Here is a 19944-nt window from a genome sequence, read left to right as displayed (position 1 = left end):
GGTGATAAGTGTATGAGAGTATGAGAATATGAAGAGAGAGTGTTAATAGAATGAGTAATGCTAGAGAGTAGAGAGATTAAGATACTTCCTGTTGGTAGAGACTTCTATTTATAGGGGAGAGCTGACTTTGGGCTTTTGGCAGGTAGTGTAGCACGTAGCCGACCAAGAGTATTGTCGGGGGTTGCTTTTTCCGTGTCAGGCGGTTTGCCAGGACCGTACTCTACGCTACTCTTGTCTTTTAGCCTGTGACTGGTTTGGTAGCCGTTCTGCAGTCTGTCTGCCGTGTTGGCAGGTGAGTTGGTGAGGTACAGATGACATGCCAGGAAATGTCTCCAAGGTCAACTCTGATGGGTCAAACACGCGAGACCTACCTCGGCGACCAAGCATGTGAGTCTTTGGATCGCCGGGTAGGAACAGTATTATTTATTGTTTTCAATTTAATATCCAATATGTAGGTCATAGCCCCATACAATATTAAATTATTTTTTAAAGGGGAGGGTCTATTAAAATAGCTTGGTAATGGGTTCTCTCAAGTTTCAGTCCATTGTTACACTATTATATGTAGTAGTATTATCTAGGACTGACAATAAATCGAACCAATTTAGTATTCATTTAAAACTTGGTTTGTTATTTAGCTCAATAAATAAACGAGTCGAACTTGAGTTGGGATAAAGTTCGACTCGTTAGGTTCATAAGCTGACTCAATATATATATATATATGCATAAGAATTGAGCCAATTTGAACTGAGCCGAACTATTCGCAAACTTTAACTGAGTCGAACTATTCGCAAACTTTAACTGAGCCGAATTCGAGCTAAAAAAATAACTCGTATCGAACTCGAGTCGACTCAGTTCGACTCGTTTCCAACCTTAATATTACCTACAAAAAAAAATTGTTCCTTAAGCATTGCTTTCAATTCTGCCAGCAGCTAGCTCACACATTGCTATGTTTGGTGTTTACATATTTATCTTTATTTTACTAAACCATTTTAATTTTTCAAAGTGATGTTTCCCTCATTTATTTATGACATAATAACCACATCATATAATGTCTAGTGAAATAATCAGATGAGGTTGTGTGTGGCCCTTGGAACTTAATGGCACATAAGACATTATTCCACGAAGGTACACACTACACAGATCCTAATGCAATAAAGGCAACACCTCACAGTCACTGTGGATGTCCTTACCACAAAAAGTGATTGTCAAAAAAAGCACCTGATTTTTCTGCTAGCCTTCAAAATTATGAAATAGGACCAGTGATATTAAAAACATGCACTGCAGCTAGCAAGAGTTTTCAAGAGGGTGGAAGTTGTTTTGTACCATTCAACAGATTCAGTAGAGTGGAATGTTTCAGTTCAATTATAGTACTACAACACTGCAGTAATAATGGCTATATGATAGGCTTTCAAACTCTTTAATGAAAAATCATTTAGTGTATGAAATATATTTTGTTTAGTTTCCCATATGTATCCCTGCACTGGAAGCAATTCTTCTAAACCGGGAATATCTATAGGTATGTGAGACTAACTCTCCCAACGTATATTTTTTTCATCCACAAAACTCGAACTCAAAACTTTGTTTAAAGAGAATCAAATATGTACCATTTGAACCAACATCTTTGATAGTGTATGAAATATATACTTTGTCACAAGAGTGCCTCAAATATTCTTCAAATTTCACTTTCTCATACAAGAATGGTACTCGCAATTCCACCTTGTGGCACATTTATCATGAATTTGAGTGAACCACTTAGTGCTTATTTGATGGGCTAAAGCAACCTATTTTCATAAGCTTCTTTGGTAAAATAATAAAATGAGCTAAAAAGAGATCAGTGAGGGTTAAAGCTAGTAGCATTCTTATGAAAATAATTTATTCTATAAGACCCTTAATTTCTTCAAAACCACCCCTTAGACACTTACAATATGTTTGAAAGTTGAGTTTTTATGGAGAAGAAAAGCAAAAGAAAGACTTTGAAGTTATTTCAATGGTGTATTTCATGACTGTCAAATATTCCATTTACATTCTTTTCCCTCCAAAACTCAAGTCGAAAACAAACCCTAAAATTATAGTCTCAACATCATAACAACCAATATCCACAAATTGCATAAGAAAAATATTAGAATGGTAAGCTTTAGGGTGGAAATCCTTATGGGTAACTTTTCATTTAGCTTGCCCTAATACTCTAAGAAACAAAAATAATAATATGATGAACAGGAATTTACATGAGTTTTGAGGATAACATATTTAATAAAATCTTCAATGCAATAATAAGGTAAGATCCTGCTGCAAGATTGAAAGAATGAACTTGACCACTATTTAACAACCAAACATTAAGTTGATGATTTTGAGAAGATTAATGACTATTTTCCAGACTAAAGTGGTTATGGTTGTGGGTTGTTGTAATCTAGTAATCAACTTGCACTTTTGTGTCTAAAATGTCCAACTTTTTGTTAGACATTTGCATGGCTATTGGAGTAAACTTCCAATTTTAGAAGATAGACATTGCTGGTTCGATGTCGTTTTCTCAAGATCCAATCCGTCTAATTAAAATGTATCATTCAATTAAATACAAAAAATATAATAATAAAATTACATTACCTTGGGTAAATATATTAGAGAAAGACAAAAAAACATGATATTCTGGTATAGAGAATATCAGTTCGTTTGAAGATGGAGAATATTGTGTGAGATCTTTATACTAACCCCAAAATGATCACAACTACACAAACTCATAATTTAGGCCTATATATATAGAATAACACATATTTTGGTCTTTTGAACAAATATTCCAAAGAAATAGTTGAGACTTCAGAGGATAATTCTTGAATTGGTGATTCTTAAATAACACTCTCTAAAGTTAGAACCCTAGAATTCAAACTCTCGAGTTATTTATAAAATTTACCTTGACATAAGTCACTCCTACTACCACCATCAATTGTTGATACAAAACTTGATCTATAAAACAAATATTTATATGAACTTCAATATAATAAATAATAATGAGTTGACATTATTAATATATTTATAAAGGATGATACCATGTTTAAATTATGTCTAGTACATATCCAAATTGAATTTAACTACAAAATTAGTAGAATAAAATAGTTGATCTGTGTTTCACATTAAAATCTAGCCCGATTAAAATCTTAATTTGCAAAGCTATAAAGTACTTAAATTTTTTCACATTTTATGCAAAGCTACACATGAGTACTCGTTTAGATATAATCTGAAATTCATTCTATTTCTTTTGTTAATTTCATCTCATGTAATTCATTCTATTTCATTTTTTTTATTTTAAACTCGGTTAGGTATAGACTTCTCATAATATAAATAAAACCCTGATCTTTTTAATTGAAAAAACTGATTTGATTGAAGTAAAAGGAACTAACAAACAATTTATTGGAAAAGAAATAAACAATTTTATTATTGGATATAGAAGCAATTCATTATTTCCCTAATATTATGCCCTATATCATATCCTTTATAGAGCACACATCAACATATTTAAAGCAAAATGTTCCAATCATATTCTAATGTCAAAGAGCAAACATAAACATTAGAGGTAAATGAAAATAATCAAGGACTGTGTTGAAGGGAAGGGTTCAAAGAGCTTTGATGATCTCTTCAGCACTAGAGATAGTGAATTCTCCTCCATTTTCAACATTTGCAACCTTCACCTTAAGGTCATCAACCAAAAGAGCAAACCTCTTAGAACGAGTTCCAAGACCCTTATCTTTAAGGTCAAGTTCAAGCCCTAGAGCATGTGTGTATACTGCTGAACCATCTGCAAGGAACTTCACATGCTTGTTCTCTGTGTAAGTATTGGCCCATGATTTCATCACAAAAGGATCATTCACTGCAAAATCAAATTCAACACATTTGGTTACTACAATCATGAGTAATTTGTTTTTTAAACCATGTATTATATTATATGCATTATTAAGGTAGGTGTCAAGATTCTTATTTTTTGGTATTACCAAAGTTATTTCGTCATCGAACCCTCGACCTTAGGCAACGTCTTGTTGGTAAGATTCTTATTTGAGTTGCACATGAAAGATCTAAAAATTAGGAATTGCATGTGGCACACACATATATATGAACTGAGTTGATTAGCAATGAAGTTTGTAATTAAATAAATACAAAGAGAGGAAACTAAAATTTGATTTGAATCTTACCACTGATAACGATTACTTCATCAACACCCTTTCCTTTCAGCTCTTCTGCTCTCTCAATGAAGCCAGGTACATGATTCAAGCTGTTCCAAAGAAACAAATTTAGACCTCTCTTTTATCAAAGCAAAACCCTTACAATAAGTGCAATAACAAAGGTTAATTTGTTTGACTCAAACAATGTAGACCCAAAATTTGGTGGATTTAAAACCATGTCATCATGATTATTTTCTTCAATCCAAGTCATCACATAACTACCAATAAAAATCCAATTATCGATCTTCTCTGTGAAAACATAAAATTTCTAGCGTTTGTTAACGTCTATAATTTTACTTATACAAACAAAGGGAGTTTTGTGAACCCCAGTTAGAAATTCTCTTAGATAATCATCATTGTAGCAATATCTAATATTCGAAATAAAATAGATATAAAAAACGAAACTTTGAGGCAAAAACATGTGAATCAGAGATACCCATGAAGCTATTTCTGATTAATTTTCAATTGGGTGTTCATAATTGGATCATAAAAAAATAGAAAACTAAGAGAAAAGGTTACCTGCAAGTAGGAGTGAAGGCACCAGGAACACCAACAATGATGACTTTCTTGGATTTGGAGAAGGAGTGAATAGAGAGAACTTGAGGTTTATTATCATCATCCAAGTAGGCCAAAGTACCTTCTGGAATCACATCTCCCACTGCAATTGGTGCCATTGATGATGTTGATTATGATATTTCGGTGTTGTATTGTGTTGTGAAGAAGCTAAGTGTCATTGACCTAGTTGTGTTGTCATTTATTTATATGGGAGCACATTTTCTGGCCGTAAGTAGCTTATTTTCTTTGGTTTCTCACTCTATTTTCTTTGGTTTCTCACCCTTGAACATCCACAGTTATGTGGGGCTAACTCTTCCGGCGGACATTTTTTCCATCCACAATACTCAAATCCGAGATATTACTTAAGGAGAATAAAACATGTACCACTTGGAGCAACGCTAGTAGATCAGTAGCTTATGAAATGTTTAATAAAATTAGTTTTGTAATTTGCTTTTTAATTATGATTGGATATATAATATTTTATTTGTTTGTTTTATTTTATATATATATTATTTCAAGGGTAAAATTGGTAAATAAATTATTGAAAATCATTTTTAGTTTCTAAACATTGTTTGAAAATAACTTTATAAAAAGTAGCTTTCAAATTCTACAACCTAGATCTTTTTTTTAAAAGTTGTAAGTTACCTTAAATTTTTATTTACCAATTGACTTTAGTAGTTTTTGACTAAAAGTTTGCTTTGTAGTACAATTCAACTCTTGAAGTATTCAGTCCGTTCATGTGTCATTTTTTATGATTGATTGAAAAATACAATAAAACTAAAAATTTAATAATTATGTATTTTTTTGACTTATCAAAAATATCATTTTTTGTGATTGTCTTAAGGAGTTGTTGAAATATTGCAGCATCTAGACCCATGAAAATGTTATTTATTGAAGGTAATATCTATTCAATAATAATGTAAAAATGTATATTGTCAAGTAGTATATTATATACAATTTATTTATATTATTTGTATTTAAAAGTTAATAATATAATTAAATATAAATGATAAATAATTATCTTCTATATATAAAGCCAAAACATGGTGTAACCACTACCATGCATAATTTATATATTCTTATTTTGCCCTTTACATTATTTAATTTTTACAAAAAAAATCATATAATCCTAATTATTCATCACTAACATATTAATTAACCACATTCATCACCTTAAACTATACATTATCATAAACAAACAAAAATTATAATATAAAATACACTGAACAAATATATTTTAATTATAAAAAATGAAATATATAATACTACGCGATATTGTTCGGCAGGCACGAAGTGCCTGTTAACACTAGTAATAATAATGTAAAAACTTTTACATTCAATGTTTACATATTTCTCTCTTATTAATTTATTATTATTATTATTATTATATTATTATTATTAATATAGTAATAATATAATACTGTAGATATTTCTACATCTATCTATGCAACATGTGTTTGTATGGACATTATCTGCTTCACTTTTGATATTCCATTTATATTTGAATTTAATTAAAAAAATAACATATAATTAAGAATAAAAATTATAATTTTTTAATATTACTTAATAGAATATTATTGGTTTAAGATAAGGAAACAATATGCTAATTTTTTTAAATTTTCCTCTACATCTGCCTGAGTGAAGATATGCTCTTGTTGCCTTTGAAGGTCAAGGTAACAACTCACCAACCACTTTAGCAAATCAAAATGATGTGTCTTTTTTGCCTTTTATTAAAATGACAAAGTACAATTTAAATAATGTACATAAAAAACCAACTAACTATCATGGGAAATGACAGCAAATTCAAATCACAGACTAATCACACTATTAAATAATTGATACATTTTTTGTTAGATTTATGAGAGGTTGATTTGATACATTTCCAAAATTATGAAACAATTTTGCCTTTATAGGGGTTGATTTGGTATATTTTTTAAATAAAATATTTTCTACTTTTGAAGAGTTCTTTCTTCACATAAATATATTTTTTACAAACATTTGATACTTTTCTAATTAATAATTATTAACTAACTACAAAATATTCGCACAATAATAAGAATATATTTTATTATAATATTGATTTTCTCTCCACATTAATAAAAATAAGTCATGTAACATATTGTTATTTCTATGGAGTATATCTTATTGCAGCTCCCTAATCCATAAGAAATGAAATATTGCAATGTACTAATGTTCAGAAGGTAGAAGAACAATAACTAAACTAATTACTTCAGGATATACTTGGTTCAATCAAAGAATTTTTGTCTTCATCCAACGCCAAATACTACAAAACAGAATAATCACATGTTCAAAAATCTTAATTCGTAAATTATAATCTAGTATCAAAACAAAATTTCATAATTTATTACGTGTTATGAAACGAAGTGTTAAATTGAGAATTTGCATAATAGTATTTTTATTTTATTTTCCACGGTATCGTCGCACCAGAGACAATCTTATCCGAGCTGGAAACATCCATATCCATATACAGAATAGTGATTTACAATGATCTATTGTTTTTGGTTAAAACATTTCTTTATATAGAACTAGCAAGTTACCCGTGCATTTGCACGGGACGATATTTTTTGCCGCATGATTAATAATACATATTACATGTGCATTTATGATTAAGAATATGTAGGTTGCTCGTGCATTCGCATGGTTAAAACCATATATGTTGCCAGTGCATTCATATTGCTAAAAATTATTAATTATATATAAAATCATACGGTCAGACTATACGGTTTAACTGTTTAAATCGGATAAACTTAATATGGGTCATCTACTGATTTAACATCTTGCTCGACTTTCTCAACATTATTTTTTACACATACATAACATGATATAGTTAGTAGTACATATGTTATGATTCATATTATTATTATTATTATTATAGTAACATTATATTTTAATATTGCATAGGTAATCATATTCATTTTATTTTTTAAATAAATCACACGTCGTGATGACTTGAGAGATTGACACATGTCATTGAGAGATTGACACATGTTATGAGAAACCTTTAGTTTTGATGAGAGATTAACACATGTCATGAGGGCTTGAGAGATTGACATATGTCATGAGGGAGTTTTTTTTATTATATAAGTAATAGAAAGATAACAAAAACATAATAAATATTATTTAACTCTACAATAACTACAAACAATATGTTATGATTCATATTATTATTATTTTAATATTGTTATAGTAACATTATATTTTAATATTGCATAAGTAATCATATTCCTTTTATTTTTTAAATAAATCACACCTCATGATGGCTTGAGAGATTGACACATGTCATGAGGAAGTTCTTGAGAGATTGACACATGTCATTGAGAGATTGATACATGTCATTGAGAGATTGACACATGTCATGAGAAACCTTTAGTTTTGATGAGAGGTTAACACATATCATGAGGGCTTGAGAGATTGGCACATGTGATGAGAGAATTTTTTATTATATAGGTAATAGATGAGATCGTTGCCATTGATCCATTTATTGTTCTAACTGTTATAAAACCTTAGAAAAATAATGTGCATTCATTTTTTGTACTCAAATTCCATTGACGTTAAAGTCTTATTATATGCCTTCAATGATATTTCCTAAATGATTGTTTGTCAAATGTTAATAATAGCATGGAAAACATTCATGAAAATCTGACTTGTAATACTAATAGGTGGTCACGGATGAGATGATATGCAATTGGGGTGTCACGTTTGCACTAATGTCAAGGAATCTTTTAATAGGGGATCAATATAGCAATCGTTTTTTTTTTGGTTTCCTAGTATATCATACATGAGATAATCATTTTCAAATTGAGAACATCCATAATGGAGTTAACTTTTGTATTTTTTTTACTCATAAGACTTAAACCGGAGATATTGCTTAAAAGAAATTAAACATATATCACTTGAACCAACTCCCATTGATAAGTAGCAATCAGTTTGACTTCAATATGATCACGATCATGAAATAATATATAAATACTATTTGGATGTAATTGTATAAGAGTGAAGATACACTTATTAAACTTAACTAAGTTTCTTAAACTTACTCATCATCCTGATTATCTTCTTTGAGCATATAATGATTTACATCTACTCATTAATTCAAATTATTGAATTTCTATAAAATTGATAGTTAGAATAAAGAGTTAGTTTAAAAACTTAGTCTACTGAATCCTTAAATATAAGTACATATTCAAAATTCATTAATATCATTTTAGCTTATATGCATTTGTTTTTTTCTTCAAGTTTCTATTAATACCATCCAACTGTAAATTATATGCATATTTTTTTGGACTAGAGAAGGTAATTTCGAAAAAAAGTATGTCTTTTCAATTACTTAATTATTCACGACTCATGTTTTGACTTTAAATAATAGAATAGTGGTTAAAGAGGATATAACATTAAAGACTTAAAAAGCTAAGGGCCAATGTAATGAACAACACAATAGAGTAATGAGACACCTAAAAAGAGCTAAGAGCTAAAAGACATAGAAAAATGGATGACATTCAAAGTGTCATGAGGATATCCCCAGCACCAGAAATAGTGAATTCTCCTCCACTTTCAATGTTTGCAACCTTGACCTTGAGATTACCCACTAATAGAGCAAATCTCTTAGTGTGAAATCCAAGGTTACCCCATGCAACTAAATTGTTTGTTTATGTAATCAGGGGATCTTAAACTTGATATAAGCACTACTTATTATTTCATTTTATGGATAACTTGTTGCACCTTGTACTTTTTATAAAATGGCATATATTTGAAAATTTTGTTATAACATGTTAGCATTCTATGCATGATAAGTGAATTATGCTTTTAATGTTATAAAATGGCATATATTTTGAAGAGCAGAAGTTGTTAATGGTTTTTGGCAAATGACATGAATTGGAACTTAAACTAGCATGAGATTTTGGTGTTGGGATATAGAACAAAGTTACCTTCATCAATCATCATACGACAATTGCAGCTTTGGAGTGTAATTTGTATCACCAATCCCTTGATTGCCACTCAAAACAATGTCACATTCTTATAATCTCAAATCGAAAAATTCGTAAGTGAATTAGCCAAAATTCCAAATGCTTAAGATTCCAAAAATTATATATACTGGACTTATTTGCAAAGTCATTCTATGCAAAAATGTACAAGTGTGTCTATATTTATCTGCTCCTTCAGTATTAATATAGATTTTTAAGCTACATAACAGAAATCACTTCTAAGGTTCAATGAACTTACTAGCTTCTAAAATGGAGTTCACGTTTGGCTCATGTACCAAAACTTGGAGCACTCTTTCATTTGATCCCCCATGCCTGCAAATACCAGAGATTTATCAGTAATTTTACTTATAGGAAAAGAATCTACCAACTGCAATTGTTCCAGTTTCTTTTCCATTCCATTTGAAAACTCAAGTGCATAGCATGTTATGGCATGAATATGCTGTTGTATAATGTGATGTTATATTTCAAATGATTATGTTATGATAACTTTGTTTTAACTTAGTGTCACTAAAGCAGCAGTGTTGTGTTCTTGAGATGAAATTCCAAAATATGCAAGGTTAAATAAATAGAACAATCAAATAAAGGTTAAAATTCAAAAAAGAGTACATTGAGAAAGGAAAATGATACCTGAATTTGGCCATCAGGAGTTCCAACCACCAAAATTTCTTCATTGCTATCTAAAGCCATGCAGAGAACTTTAGAAGTAGTACCCATCATTAATGTGTTAACTCTATTGTGTTTCTTCTTATCCAAAATTTCCACAGCTCCTCCCTTGCACCCCAAATAAATTAACTCTGAGCCTACTAACATAGCCCGCACTTCTAATGTGGTTTGCAGTGATCCAACCACACTGTAATTGGTTGTGTTCCATATCTTCACCATATATACAAACAGTTAGTAACTATAATGTGACATCCACATAGCTAACATTAACTAGCTAATTCTTTTTCTTTATATGCTACATAATTCAAGACATGGTGAAACCCAATGTTTCTGATGTGAACAGATATTGTTTGGGTCGTATATAGTCTCATAATTTGTGTCATTTTATGTATTAAGATGTCAGAGCTAAAAAAAAACTATAATCTATTACACATTCAATAAACTAATATACTTATTGCAAATTACTTTTTTTATACAAATTGTGAGACAAGTGATGCTATCTCATCTAAACAAATCCTTGGCAAATTGAAGTTACGGAATCAAATGGGGAAAATACAAACTTCTTAGGAATAAATAACACCTTAAAATCGTTGAATGTTTAAACAACATATATTTATGTACATATATGCTTGTGAAGGATACCTTTATAACAGATCCATCCAAGGAAGAGCTAGCAGCATAAATAAATTCACCATGAACTTGCAGTGCATGAATAGGATTTGCTCTCCCAAGTAATTTTTTGGAACCGGATTGGATGGTACTGAATGTTCCTTTGGCCAAATCTACCTCCTAATATATAACAATGACATTACTACTATAATGATGACATAAAATCACATTGGATTTTTATACTGTGTCACACTCTTAAAAACTTCATACCTGAACAGTATTGTCTTGGCACCCACAGTATAATCTCCCATTAACACCAGTCATGCACTTCACATATTTATTAGTGTTCAACAATTTTGATTCTCCATTCCATGGTAGAACCTTATGAAAGAGATAAGTAATCAAATAGGAAAAAATTAAAAGGAAGCAGTACAACATGCAGCATAGAGCAATATGTCAAGCATAATATTCAGTACTTGTTACATAAAAGTATTCATACTAAAGGAAAACATCTATATTAAAGATATACTCTTCTTTTGTTTAGCCAGATTATTCCCTCACCCTATGGGTAAGGAACTAATCCCTTCGGGGTACATAATTATCCTTCCTAACAAGTGTCGCTTATAGGAATAAAACCTTTAACCTTTAGTCCATATGGAGATCCAATAAGGCCTTACACACTAGACCAATATCTTGTTGGTATATACTCCTTAATTACATAGTGGGCTACTTCTCAATTGTATATAAGCCACATAGATGGTCTGATGTATTAACTTTTCCCATTCAGAAAAAACACTTAAATCTAAGAGATTGATAGAACTAGAGAAGTTATTACATTAGGCAATCTTTGTGGCTTATATACAATAGAGAAATAATCAACTTGTAACCAACCATATCTCTAACATGCTAGTGTACAGTGGACAGATCATCCTCTGCCTCGCCATTCATAGAAGAACAAGGATTCAAAATATGATGAGTACCTTTATACCAGTGCCTTGAGGAATGAAGCAACACATGCTGCTAGTTACAACTAAATTATGAATATGGTCCTTCATATCGTGCACCTGTATATGATGTATCCCTGCCTTTCCAATGAACCAGACCTGGTCTTCAAAGAAACACAACTGCTGTTAAGCTGGCTGCAAGACATTGAAATTGGAGTTACTACAGAAAATATTACCTTTACTGTTCGATCAAGGGAACCACTGTATAGTCTGTCACCAGATTCTGAAATTGCCAAACTTGTAACATCCTTCATATGTTCCTGAGTCTCTTGCAAGAGATGGATTAAGCTATCCTGTATTTTCCAGACCTTCAGAAGTAAAGAAGAGTTTTACAGTGAGCTCATATTATACTAAAGTTGACAGGGGCAAATAATTGGCAAAATTTTTCTATTGATGAGGTATTTCCTTGGCATTTTTCAAGCTGTATAAGCTTAAACCACATCTCATAAACCTGCTCCTTCTTTTAAGATGCATGCGAAGAGTAATAGATAGAGATAGAGTTTTTTTACACATTCGGTGTTCCTTGCACCCAATTTCCCTTCCACAATATGCATTAGCAGTTTGCTCATTTACTAATTTATAATTTATTCTTCGGTAATCCATTCAGTTCACAGACAAAAGAATACAGTTGATACAATAAAGAATCTGTTATTTTACATTCTACAATAAATAATGATATTTTCAATTCAATACTTAAAACAACTACAATAAGACAATAAAAACAATTGAACAATCTTCTGTCTAATTACCTTAATAGTTCCGTCTGAATGACCAGAGAAAAGTTTTTCTTTTAAGAAAATGACAGACAGCACTTGTCCATTCCCTTTGCAATCTACTTGAATTAGCTCTTTATATATCCAGATTTCCTGGTCCAATCACAAATGTAGAGTGTGAATCACTGTTCCTGTGTTTTAAATGGATTAATAATAGACTAAAACTTACTGCTTTAGGTTCATTTTCTTTAACCAGAACCTTCATCATTTCAGATGCCATGGGGGAGAATCTCTTTAGCTCCCGCAATGCTTTTAAAATATCCTTTGCATAGGAAGTTAGTTCATGTAAGCCATCTGGAATTCAAATTATAAAGTACAACAATCATTTTCTGAATTTTGTGTATAGATATTACACTTTATCTTAAACAAACATCTCTAAATCAATTTCAGCTATGCATCTTATCATTTCTCGGAACAGAGTATAGTTTTCAAGCACACCCTAATTCTATGTTGAATTTTGTGTTTTAAATAAATTTTCAGGTTTCCAGGAGCAGCCAATCAGATTTTATTCCTTTTCAAACAGCTATTGATGTCTTCTTCATGTTCTTATGTGTGTTCCATATTTCTTGTATTAAAATAATGGTTGTAAATTGTAATAAACGGCAATTCTTTGTGAAAGTTACCATGAAAGTGAAGAAAGCTTTTTAGAGCAAGCATTGAAAGGATTCTGTCCTCTATGTCCACAGCAGATTTTAATATTGAAACAAAACGCTTGAGAAAGCAGGCACGGGCTACCCCTTGTATTCCTGTATCTGGTAGAATAGTGAGCATGTATATGAGCCATGTAGCTGATATAAAGCATGCTGCACTTAGTTCTGCACTTTGGCTCTTCATCAAGCCATCTGCTAAAGCCTCAAAAAGTATACCAGAGTCATGGCTAACTAGAGCATATGCAATTTTTCTTTCCCAGTCATCAGCAGCAGTCTCTTCTTTCTGCTCACACCAATCAGAAAAAAAGGTAAGGTAATGGAGCCTATTGCGTTATCTTTAATAACATGATGCAAAAACAAATAAGGTCAAGCATACTTCTGCTACCTATACCTATAAGCTACACTCATTTTCAGCTTGGTGGCTATATGTACTTTCTTTTTAATTCAGTCTCGTATAATTTTTTTCATTTTGGCCATTGTATTGTAACACTATATGTTGGAGTTAAAGTATAAGGATGAAATTGAAAATGATTGTCACATGTAGGGACAAAACATATACTTATTTGGTTCCTATATGAAATAATCATTTTCACTTTGATCCTTATATGTGACAATCATTTCCAATTTGATCTCCATTCTGTAAGCCCAACCAACAAAATTATAACCACAGTAAACAATGACGATAAAATATTAATTGTACGAGACTGAATTGCTTTCATTTTTTTTACACATAGAGACTAAGTTGAAAAGGTATGTCATATATTGGAACGAAAGGTATAGTTTAACCAACAAACAATAATCAATCAGAAAATATGTTTGGAAAGCTGAAATTCAACATGCAGAAATACAGTTTAAAAGAACTATACTATAGATTCTTTAATTCCTTCGCAGAAATTGTTGATCTGATCCATCTGTATAAGGTTTCTATAGCTGGTGTCAAGACCGGCACGTTCAAGAAGCACTTCTCTAGTAAGTTGTTTTCCAGTTAAGTTGAACCTCCCTTGCAATGAAACGATTGTCTCAGCAGCTGCTAACTGGACAACATGGAAGTCACTGTTTCTCAAGCATGAAATAAGAGTATCTATAGCCTCTTCACAGTATATGCTCTTCTTTTTTGGCTCTACCTGCAAATGAACATTAACTCTCTATTAACCGTATAGTAGCATTTCATCAATAAATCAGAGACTATATCTAGAAATCTTACAACTTATTCCTACAAATAATTATTAGAGATATAACTAGTTACATTGTTATTTGGACTACTTGGCTATATAGGTCTATGTTGTATTGTATACTTTCACCTCTTTTTAATTCTTTAAATTTCATCTGGACTGGGGAATATTCAGTTATCTCTCAAATGTTATTTCTTCCTTGGGCTCTACCATATTTTGCAACAATAATCATTATTATGTAGAGAACATGAAAGGCACTTGCATAAGGAAGATCCACCCTTGGGTGGGGTGGGAGACAGATTCAAACCAGAAGATCAAGTTGGAGTAAGAAACCAGCCACTACTGGACACTGGTCTTGAAGGGCTGTCTGCAGATAAGTGAGGAGAGTATGCATTGTACTGAAAGGACCTTCATCCTTTATTATGTTAAGGATTTGTTCATTATATGTCCTCCTGGAAGGAACCCAATAGGAATGCAGTTAGACACCATCAAGAAAGAATATTTTATGTTCATGTAAACATGGAGAAATTATTGGATTGTCATGCACTCATTGTCTAGGACACATGTACTATTGATTATGCATTAATGATTTGAAATTATGAGTTTATTCAAGATCATCGGTGCAAATTGTCCTATACGATTATCCTCGGATCTAAGTTCTCGTAACCATGAATGTGAAAGAGAAATACCTAATTAATTTGACCAACTCAGAAAAAAACTGAATTATCTTAAAACGTTCTTTGTCAGTTGCACATATGAAGCTTTCTAAAATAGTGGACAGTTCTGCTTTATCAGCAATGAAGTTCCTGCAAGTCCCATCTTCTTGCATGCATTTCAATAAGATCTCAACTGAAGCAATCCTCTCATCTACCCACTCAGCCCCCAAACTGTCAACAACAGTCCCAATTGCTTTTTCAGAGAATAGTACAGCCTTGGCAACGGAAGATACAATTTCCTGATCACTGCTTCCCATAACCTGTGCTAGTAAAAGTACTGCAGCTGTTTTGGGATTTATAGACATCTCAAGCAACTCTTCTTCCTCCTTATCGAGAACTGTTACGAGATCCTCCACTACCACCATCCTTGTAAGACTCGTAGTGGAAGGTTTTAGGAGGTATATCAATACCACAGCCTCTACCAATCCTTTCTTGACAAGAGCCATGATACATTCTACATCAGTGTCCACCCGTGTAAGAGACTCAATAACAGTACTGTCGCTAGAACCCATCTCTGTCAGTAGGAAAACTGCTGCTTGTAGCACCTTTGGATCAACAGAATAAAAAAGAATCACCATAAATCCATTGATGATTGGAGGTTTTGATAGCATTGTCTGGATATCACCTCTTTGATTCACTTCTTCTCTCCACAACTTCTCAATTTGAAGCACAGCCATTTCAGATTCCTCAAGAACCTCTGACATAAGCAGGTTGTTCACTGCATGATGTAACTCACTTTTTCCATGACCTATGTCTCGTGATATAGCACTGTTAGGAGAAGTAGAAGTCACTAGTGATGGCACTACCGGCTCAGCCTCTTCATTTGGAATGTCACTCGAGTCCAGGTTTTGCTCTTTCCAGCTCTCAATTAGTTGTTTGAGCACATAATTGGTTTTAGTTATATTGAACCATTTTTCCCTCGCTCGACGTTCATATGATTGACCTGTCTCAAGGGTCATCGGATCATCAAACAGGTTACTGATTATTGGACAAACAAAGTCATCAGGTGGTGCTTGTTTATAACTTCCTTGTGGTGGGCTATTGTAGCCAGAGATGGGATAATCCATGGAACTAGAAACAGAAAGATCCGAGTTTAAGAGAGTGTAGCAAACAATCCAATGATGGTGCGTTGTGTTTTAAGTTAACATACCCCGTGAGTTCTGTAAAATTGGTTTGCAAATGGATTTGGCCCTGCCGAGGCTCCACCAGCACCATATTTTCATCGTTTTCCTACAGAACACAACTTCACCAGTTCAGCATTTAAAGAACTAAAATAACTAGCATATAAAATTCAGATGTCATTGAATTTGTTTTACTCTGCTAATATCGATTACCTCACTTTTTGCTTCAGATTTTGAAGATGAAGAAGGCAAATTGTCATCTAATGAAGAGTAGGGTTCAGCATCTGAGTTTAAGTGAAGTGGCACTGTCAAATTTTCTGAAGAATTTTGGGGTTCGAGAATTCTGGGTGAGTCAGGATAAAAAGGTATATACAAATATTTGCCCTCAGTCCTCATTGGGTTTGTTTTCCTATTGGTAGTATCAAATACCTCACCATCCACCTCAGATTCTGAAGAAGAACAGTGCAAATTCTTATCCAAACACGAATTGGGTTCTGCAGCTGATTTTAAATAGACTGGTGACTTCAAATTTTCTGGAGATTTTTGGGGTTTGAGGAGTCTAGGAGAGACTCTTTCAGGATAAAGTGGTACATGGGGGGAACTGTTGCTGCTAGAACTATTTCTTAAAAAATCGATGGATGTTTCCCTTTCGGTCCAAATTGGCTGCAAGAATCACATGGGAGAAGAAAAATGCATTTGGAATCATGAAACCAAATACAAAGAAACTCAAATTGTAGCTAGTATCTAATCTATAATCATATCTTCCTGTTGAGTAACTCCAATATCAACAGGCACTAATATCACAGATGGCGGCAAAAAATAGTTAATTTCGTCATCTGCCTTAGAAATTCACATCTGACTATGTGTACTATACAGCATACTGCAAATTTTTTAGTAGCTCCAAGACAATAGCATTCATGCGAACATTAAGACATTCAATATACAGAAAAGTTTCATCAACTTCAGTGTCTCTCCTAAAGATTAAGCTTTTTAGTGAAGACATTTGATTGCATAACTCTAACACTGCCAAGAGAAAATCAAGTGCAACTGAGCAAGTAACCATTGCTGATTACAATTATCCTGAAAACCATTTATAAAATTAAAACTTCTTTTAAATAAATGCATGTAAATTTGTTTTTACTTCCCTTAATATCCTCTGCTTCAGTATTTGAGAAATTAATCTTCAGGATTAAGGTGAAACATCTAAATAAGAACACTCTGAGTATTCTTTCATACACATAATGGAACCCAATAACATGCTTAAGAGAACCAAACCCCCTCCACTTAAACAGTTAGTGAAATGCATGTAAATTTGAATATAAATCTAGTAATCTAGTAAATAAGTAAAAATTAAAACATGAGTAATGATATTTACACATCTAAAACTCTGCATCATTCTCACTTCATCTTTAGATGATAAAACAAAGAAAAATACTAATTCAACACAGTGTAATGTATAATTAATGTAGAAAATTTGATTCAAGAATAGTATTACTCTTACATTATATCGGTTGTTCTTCAACTCAGGCATTCCAATTTCCTCCATCACCTCCTCGTCGCTCTCTGTTCTGTCACCATTTCCGAAGCTCCTCATAGCCAACGATGGTGGACTAATTGACATGCCTCCATCATCACTCATTAGAACCTCTTCGAAATAAACCGCAAAAACCTTACAATTGGCATCGAGAACCTCTTCATATTCCCTCTCCAGATCCCTCAGTTTCAAAGCCTGATCTTCGCTCACCTTGGTCAATGATACTATGTCACAATTGCTCTGCAAAGGGTGGAGGAGCTTGAGTTAGTTGAAGTCAGATAGAAAAGCTGTTAGATCAGCAGTCACTGATTATCTGCATCAACTATGTGATACTCCTATTACACCTGCTGCAAGTCTATATAACACTTCCGGATAAAGCTCATATAGTGATCTTAAAGGTTAAGTGAGTGCATATTCACCATTGAACTGTATAGTTAAAATGTATTGACTATTGAGATCTCAACTCACTCAACCCAATCAAGGATACACTCAAGGTCGCATTATACGAGCTTTTTCCAATATCATATGACTCCGTATAGCACAACTAGCTGATAAGTTAGTTAAATGCTAAAACTTACTGAAAGCTTATGAGCTTATGGCTAATAAGTTAACTAATTGAATTAGAAGTTTTTACCAAAATTACTTGATCATCCAGCTTAAAGTTGAAAAAAATAGCTTATAAGTCATAAGTGTTAAGGTTCCATCTCAAAACCAATTGGCAATGAAAGGAGTAACCCAACAGGTATTTAAATCATTCCCGAGACAATGAAGTATGCAATGTGAGACTTACTTTCCAACAATAAGCTACTCCTATCGAATTATCAAATCACTACTTAATTACTTATAACTAGTGGTATTTTTTTAAAAGTTCTCGAACCAAATAAGCTCAGTAAAACAGGCACACTACAAGTTCACATGTAATGAAAAGCTATTTCAGTTACTCTAATTTCTCTCTATCACTGTTAACGCTCACATAGTCACACACCTTTACGCTCGAATTTGACGACAAAATCTGCGCTCTTCGATCATGGAACCTTCGAAAAACGGGAACGAGATGGAAAGAGAAGAGGCGATCAAAGAGGAGTGGAGCGAATTCAGATCGTGAAAGAGAAGGAAAGGAATGGAATATACGAAGGAGGGGAATAGCGGCATCGATATGGCGGTTACAGAGTGTGAGAGTGAGAGATAGAAGGAACGAAGAGAGAGGATGTTGAGGGAGAGGAATGAGAAGCTTCTCCGCGAGAGAGAGGGAAGAGGATCGGGTGGAAGGTACGGTCGAAAAGGATATAGCAGCTTCGAGCGTGTCGGCGGCGAGTTTGACGGTGGTTTCATTGCCGGAGAGTGGAGTGGTTGAGGTTTGGAGAGTGGTGATGAGGTGGTGGCGGAGTTCGTATTGTGAAACGACGTCGGAGAGGAAGATTGTGGTGTGACGGAGGATTGATGCGGCAGTGACGGCGGAAGTCATGACGGTGGACGGTGGTGACGGAATTTGAGAGTGAGTGAGGGTAACGGAAATAACGGGAACGAGTTAAGTTGGTATTTGAGGGCGCGAAAAGTCTCTAGTTGCCTTTTGAAATGACCAATGTGGCCCTACAAGGTGAGGTTGAGTTTATAACTTAATTTTGTTTTTTTGTTGTACTAAAGTATCATATCACATTTTTTTTTATTTAGTAAAAAACTAAGTTTTCCAGGTTTTGTAGCAGCCTTTTTAACAAGTGTTACTTATAGAAATTGAATCATCGATCTTAAGAATCTAGTAATATTTTATATCACTAAATCAATGACTCGTTTTTTGATATTTTCTTTTTAAATAATTTCAATTTAGTCATATTTCTTTAAATTTAGTTCATTTTTTATGGCATATAAAAAATAGTGATTTAGCATAATTTTTTATTTCACACAATGTTATCAAATTATGGATTTTTTCTTTGACCAA

At 32.7% G+C, this 19944-nt stretch overlaps 2 protein-coding genes and 1 long non-coding RNA gene across 3 annotated transcripts; 1 reads left to right on the top strand and 2 right to left on the bottom strand.

Annotated features, from left to right (window-relative positions):
* On the top strand, positions 163 to 3700 carry LOC109342518. Its single transcript, XR_002107062.1, has 2 exons — positions 163 to 305; positions 3598 to 3700. It is a non-coding gene; the product is annotated as an uncharacterized LOC109342518 (long non-coding RNA).
* On the bottom strand, positions 3598 to 4925 carry LOC109342517 (peroxiredoxin-2B-like). The gene is made up of 3 exons (XM_019580493.1): positions 4728 to 4925; positions 4179 to 4258; positions 3598 to 3859 (listed from the first exon to the last, which is right to left on the bottom strand). The coding sequence occupies exons 1-3, from the start codon at positions 4880 to 4882 to the stop codon at positions 3606 to 3608; spliced, it is 489 nt and encodes a 162-aa protein (XP_019436038.1). The 5' UTR covers positions 4883 to 4925; the 3' UTR covers positions 3598 to 3605.
* On the bottom strand, positions 9618 to 19539 carry LOC109342256 (putative E3 ubiquitin-protein ligase LIN-1). Its single transcript, XM_019580277.1, has 16 exons — positions 18950 to 19539; positions 17976 to 18273; positions 16688 to 17137; positions 16504 to 16583; positions 15327 to 16424; positions 14945 to 15089; positions 14332 to 14589; positions 13439 to 13748; positions 12985 to 13109; positions 12792 to 12908; positions 12219 to 12350; positions 12019 to 12141; positions 11309 to 11419; positions 11072 to 11218; positions 10394 to 10639; positions 9618 to 10078 (listed from the first exon to the last, which is right to left on the bottom strand). The coding sequence occupies exons 1-16, from the start codon at positions 19471 to 19473 to the stop codon at positions 10061 to 10063; spliced, it is 4182 nt and encodes a 1393-aa protein (XP_019435822.1). The 5' UTR covers positions 19474 to 19539; the 3' UTR covers positions 9618 to 10060.

Source organism: Lupinus angustifolius, chromosome LG03, assembly GCF_001865875.1.
Source record: "Lupinus angustifolius cultivar Tanjil chromosome LG03, LupAngTanjil_v1.0, whole genome shotgun sequence".
In the NCBI taxonomy this organism is placed as follows: Eukaryota; Viridiplantae; Streptophyta; class Magnoliopsida; order Fabales; family Fabaceae; genus Lupinus; species Lupinus angustifolius.
This window is presented reverse-complemented; position numbering and strand designations above follow the sequence as displayed.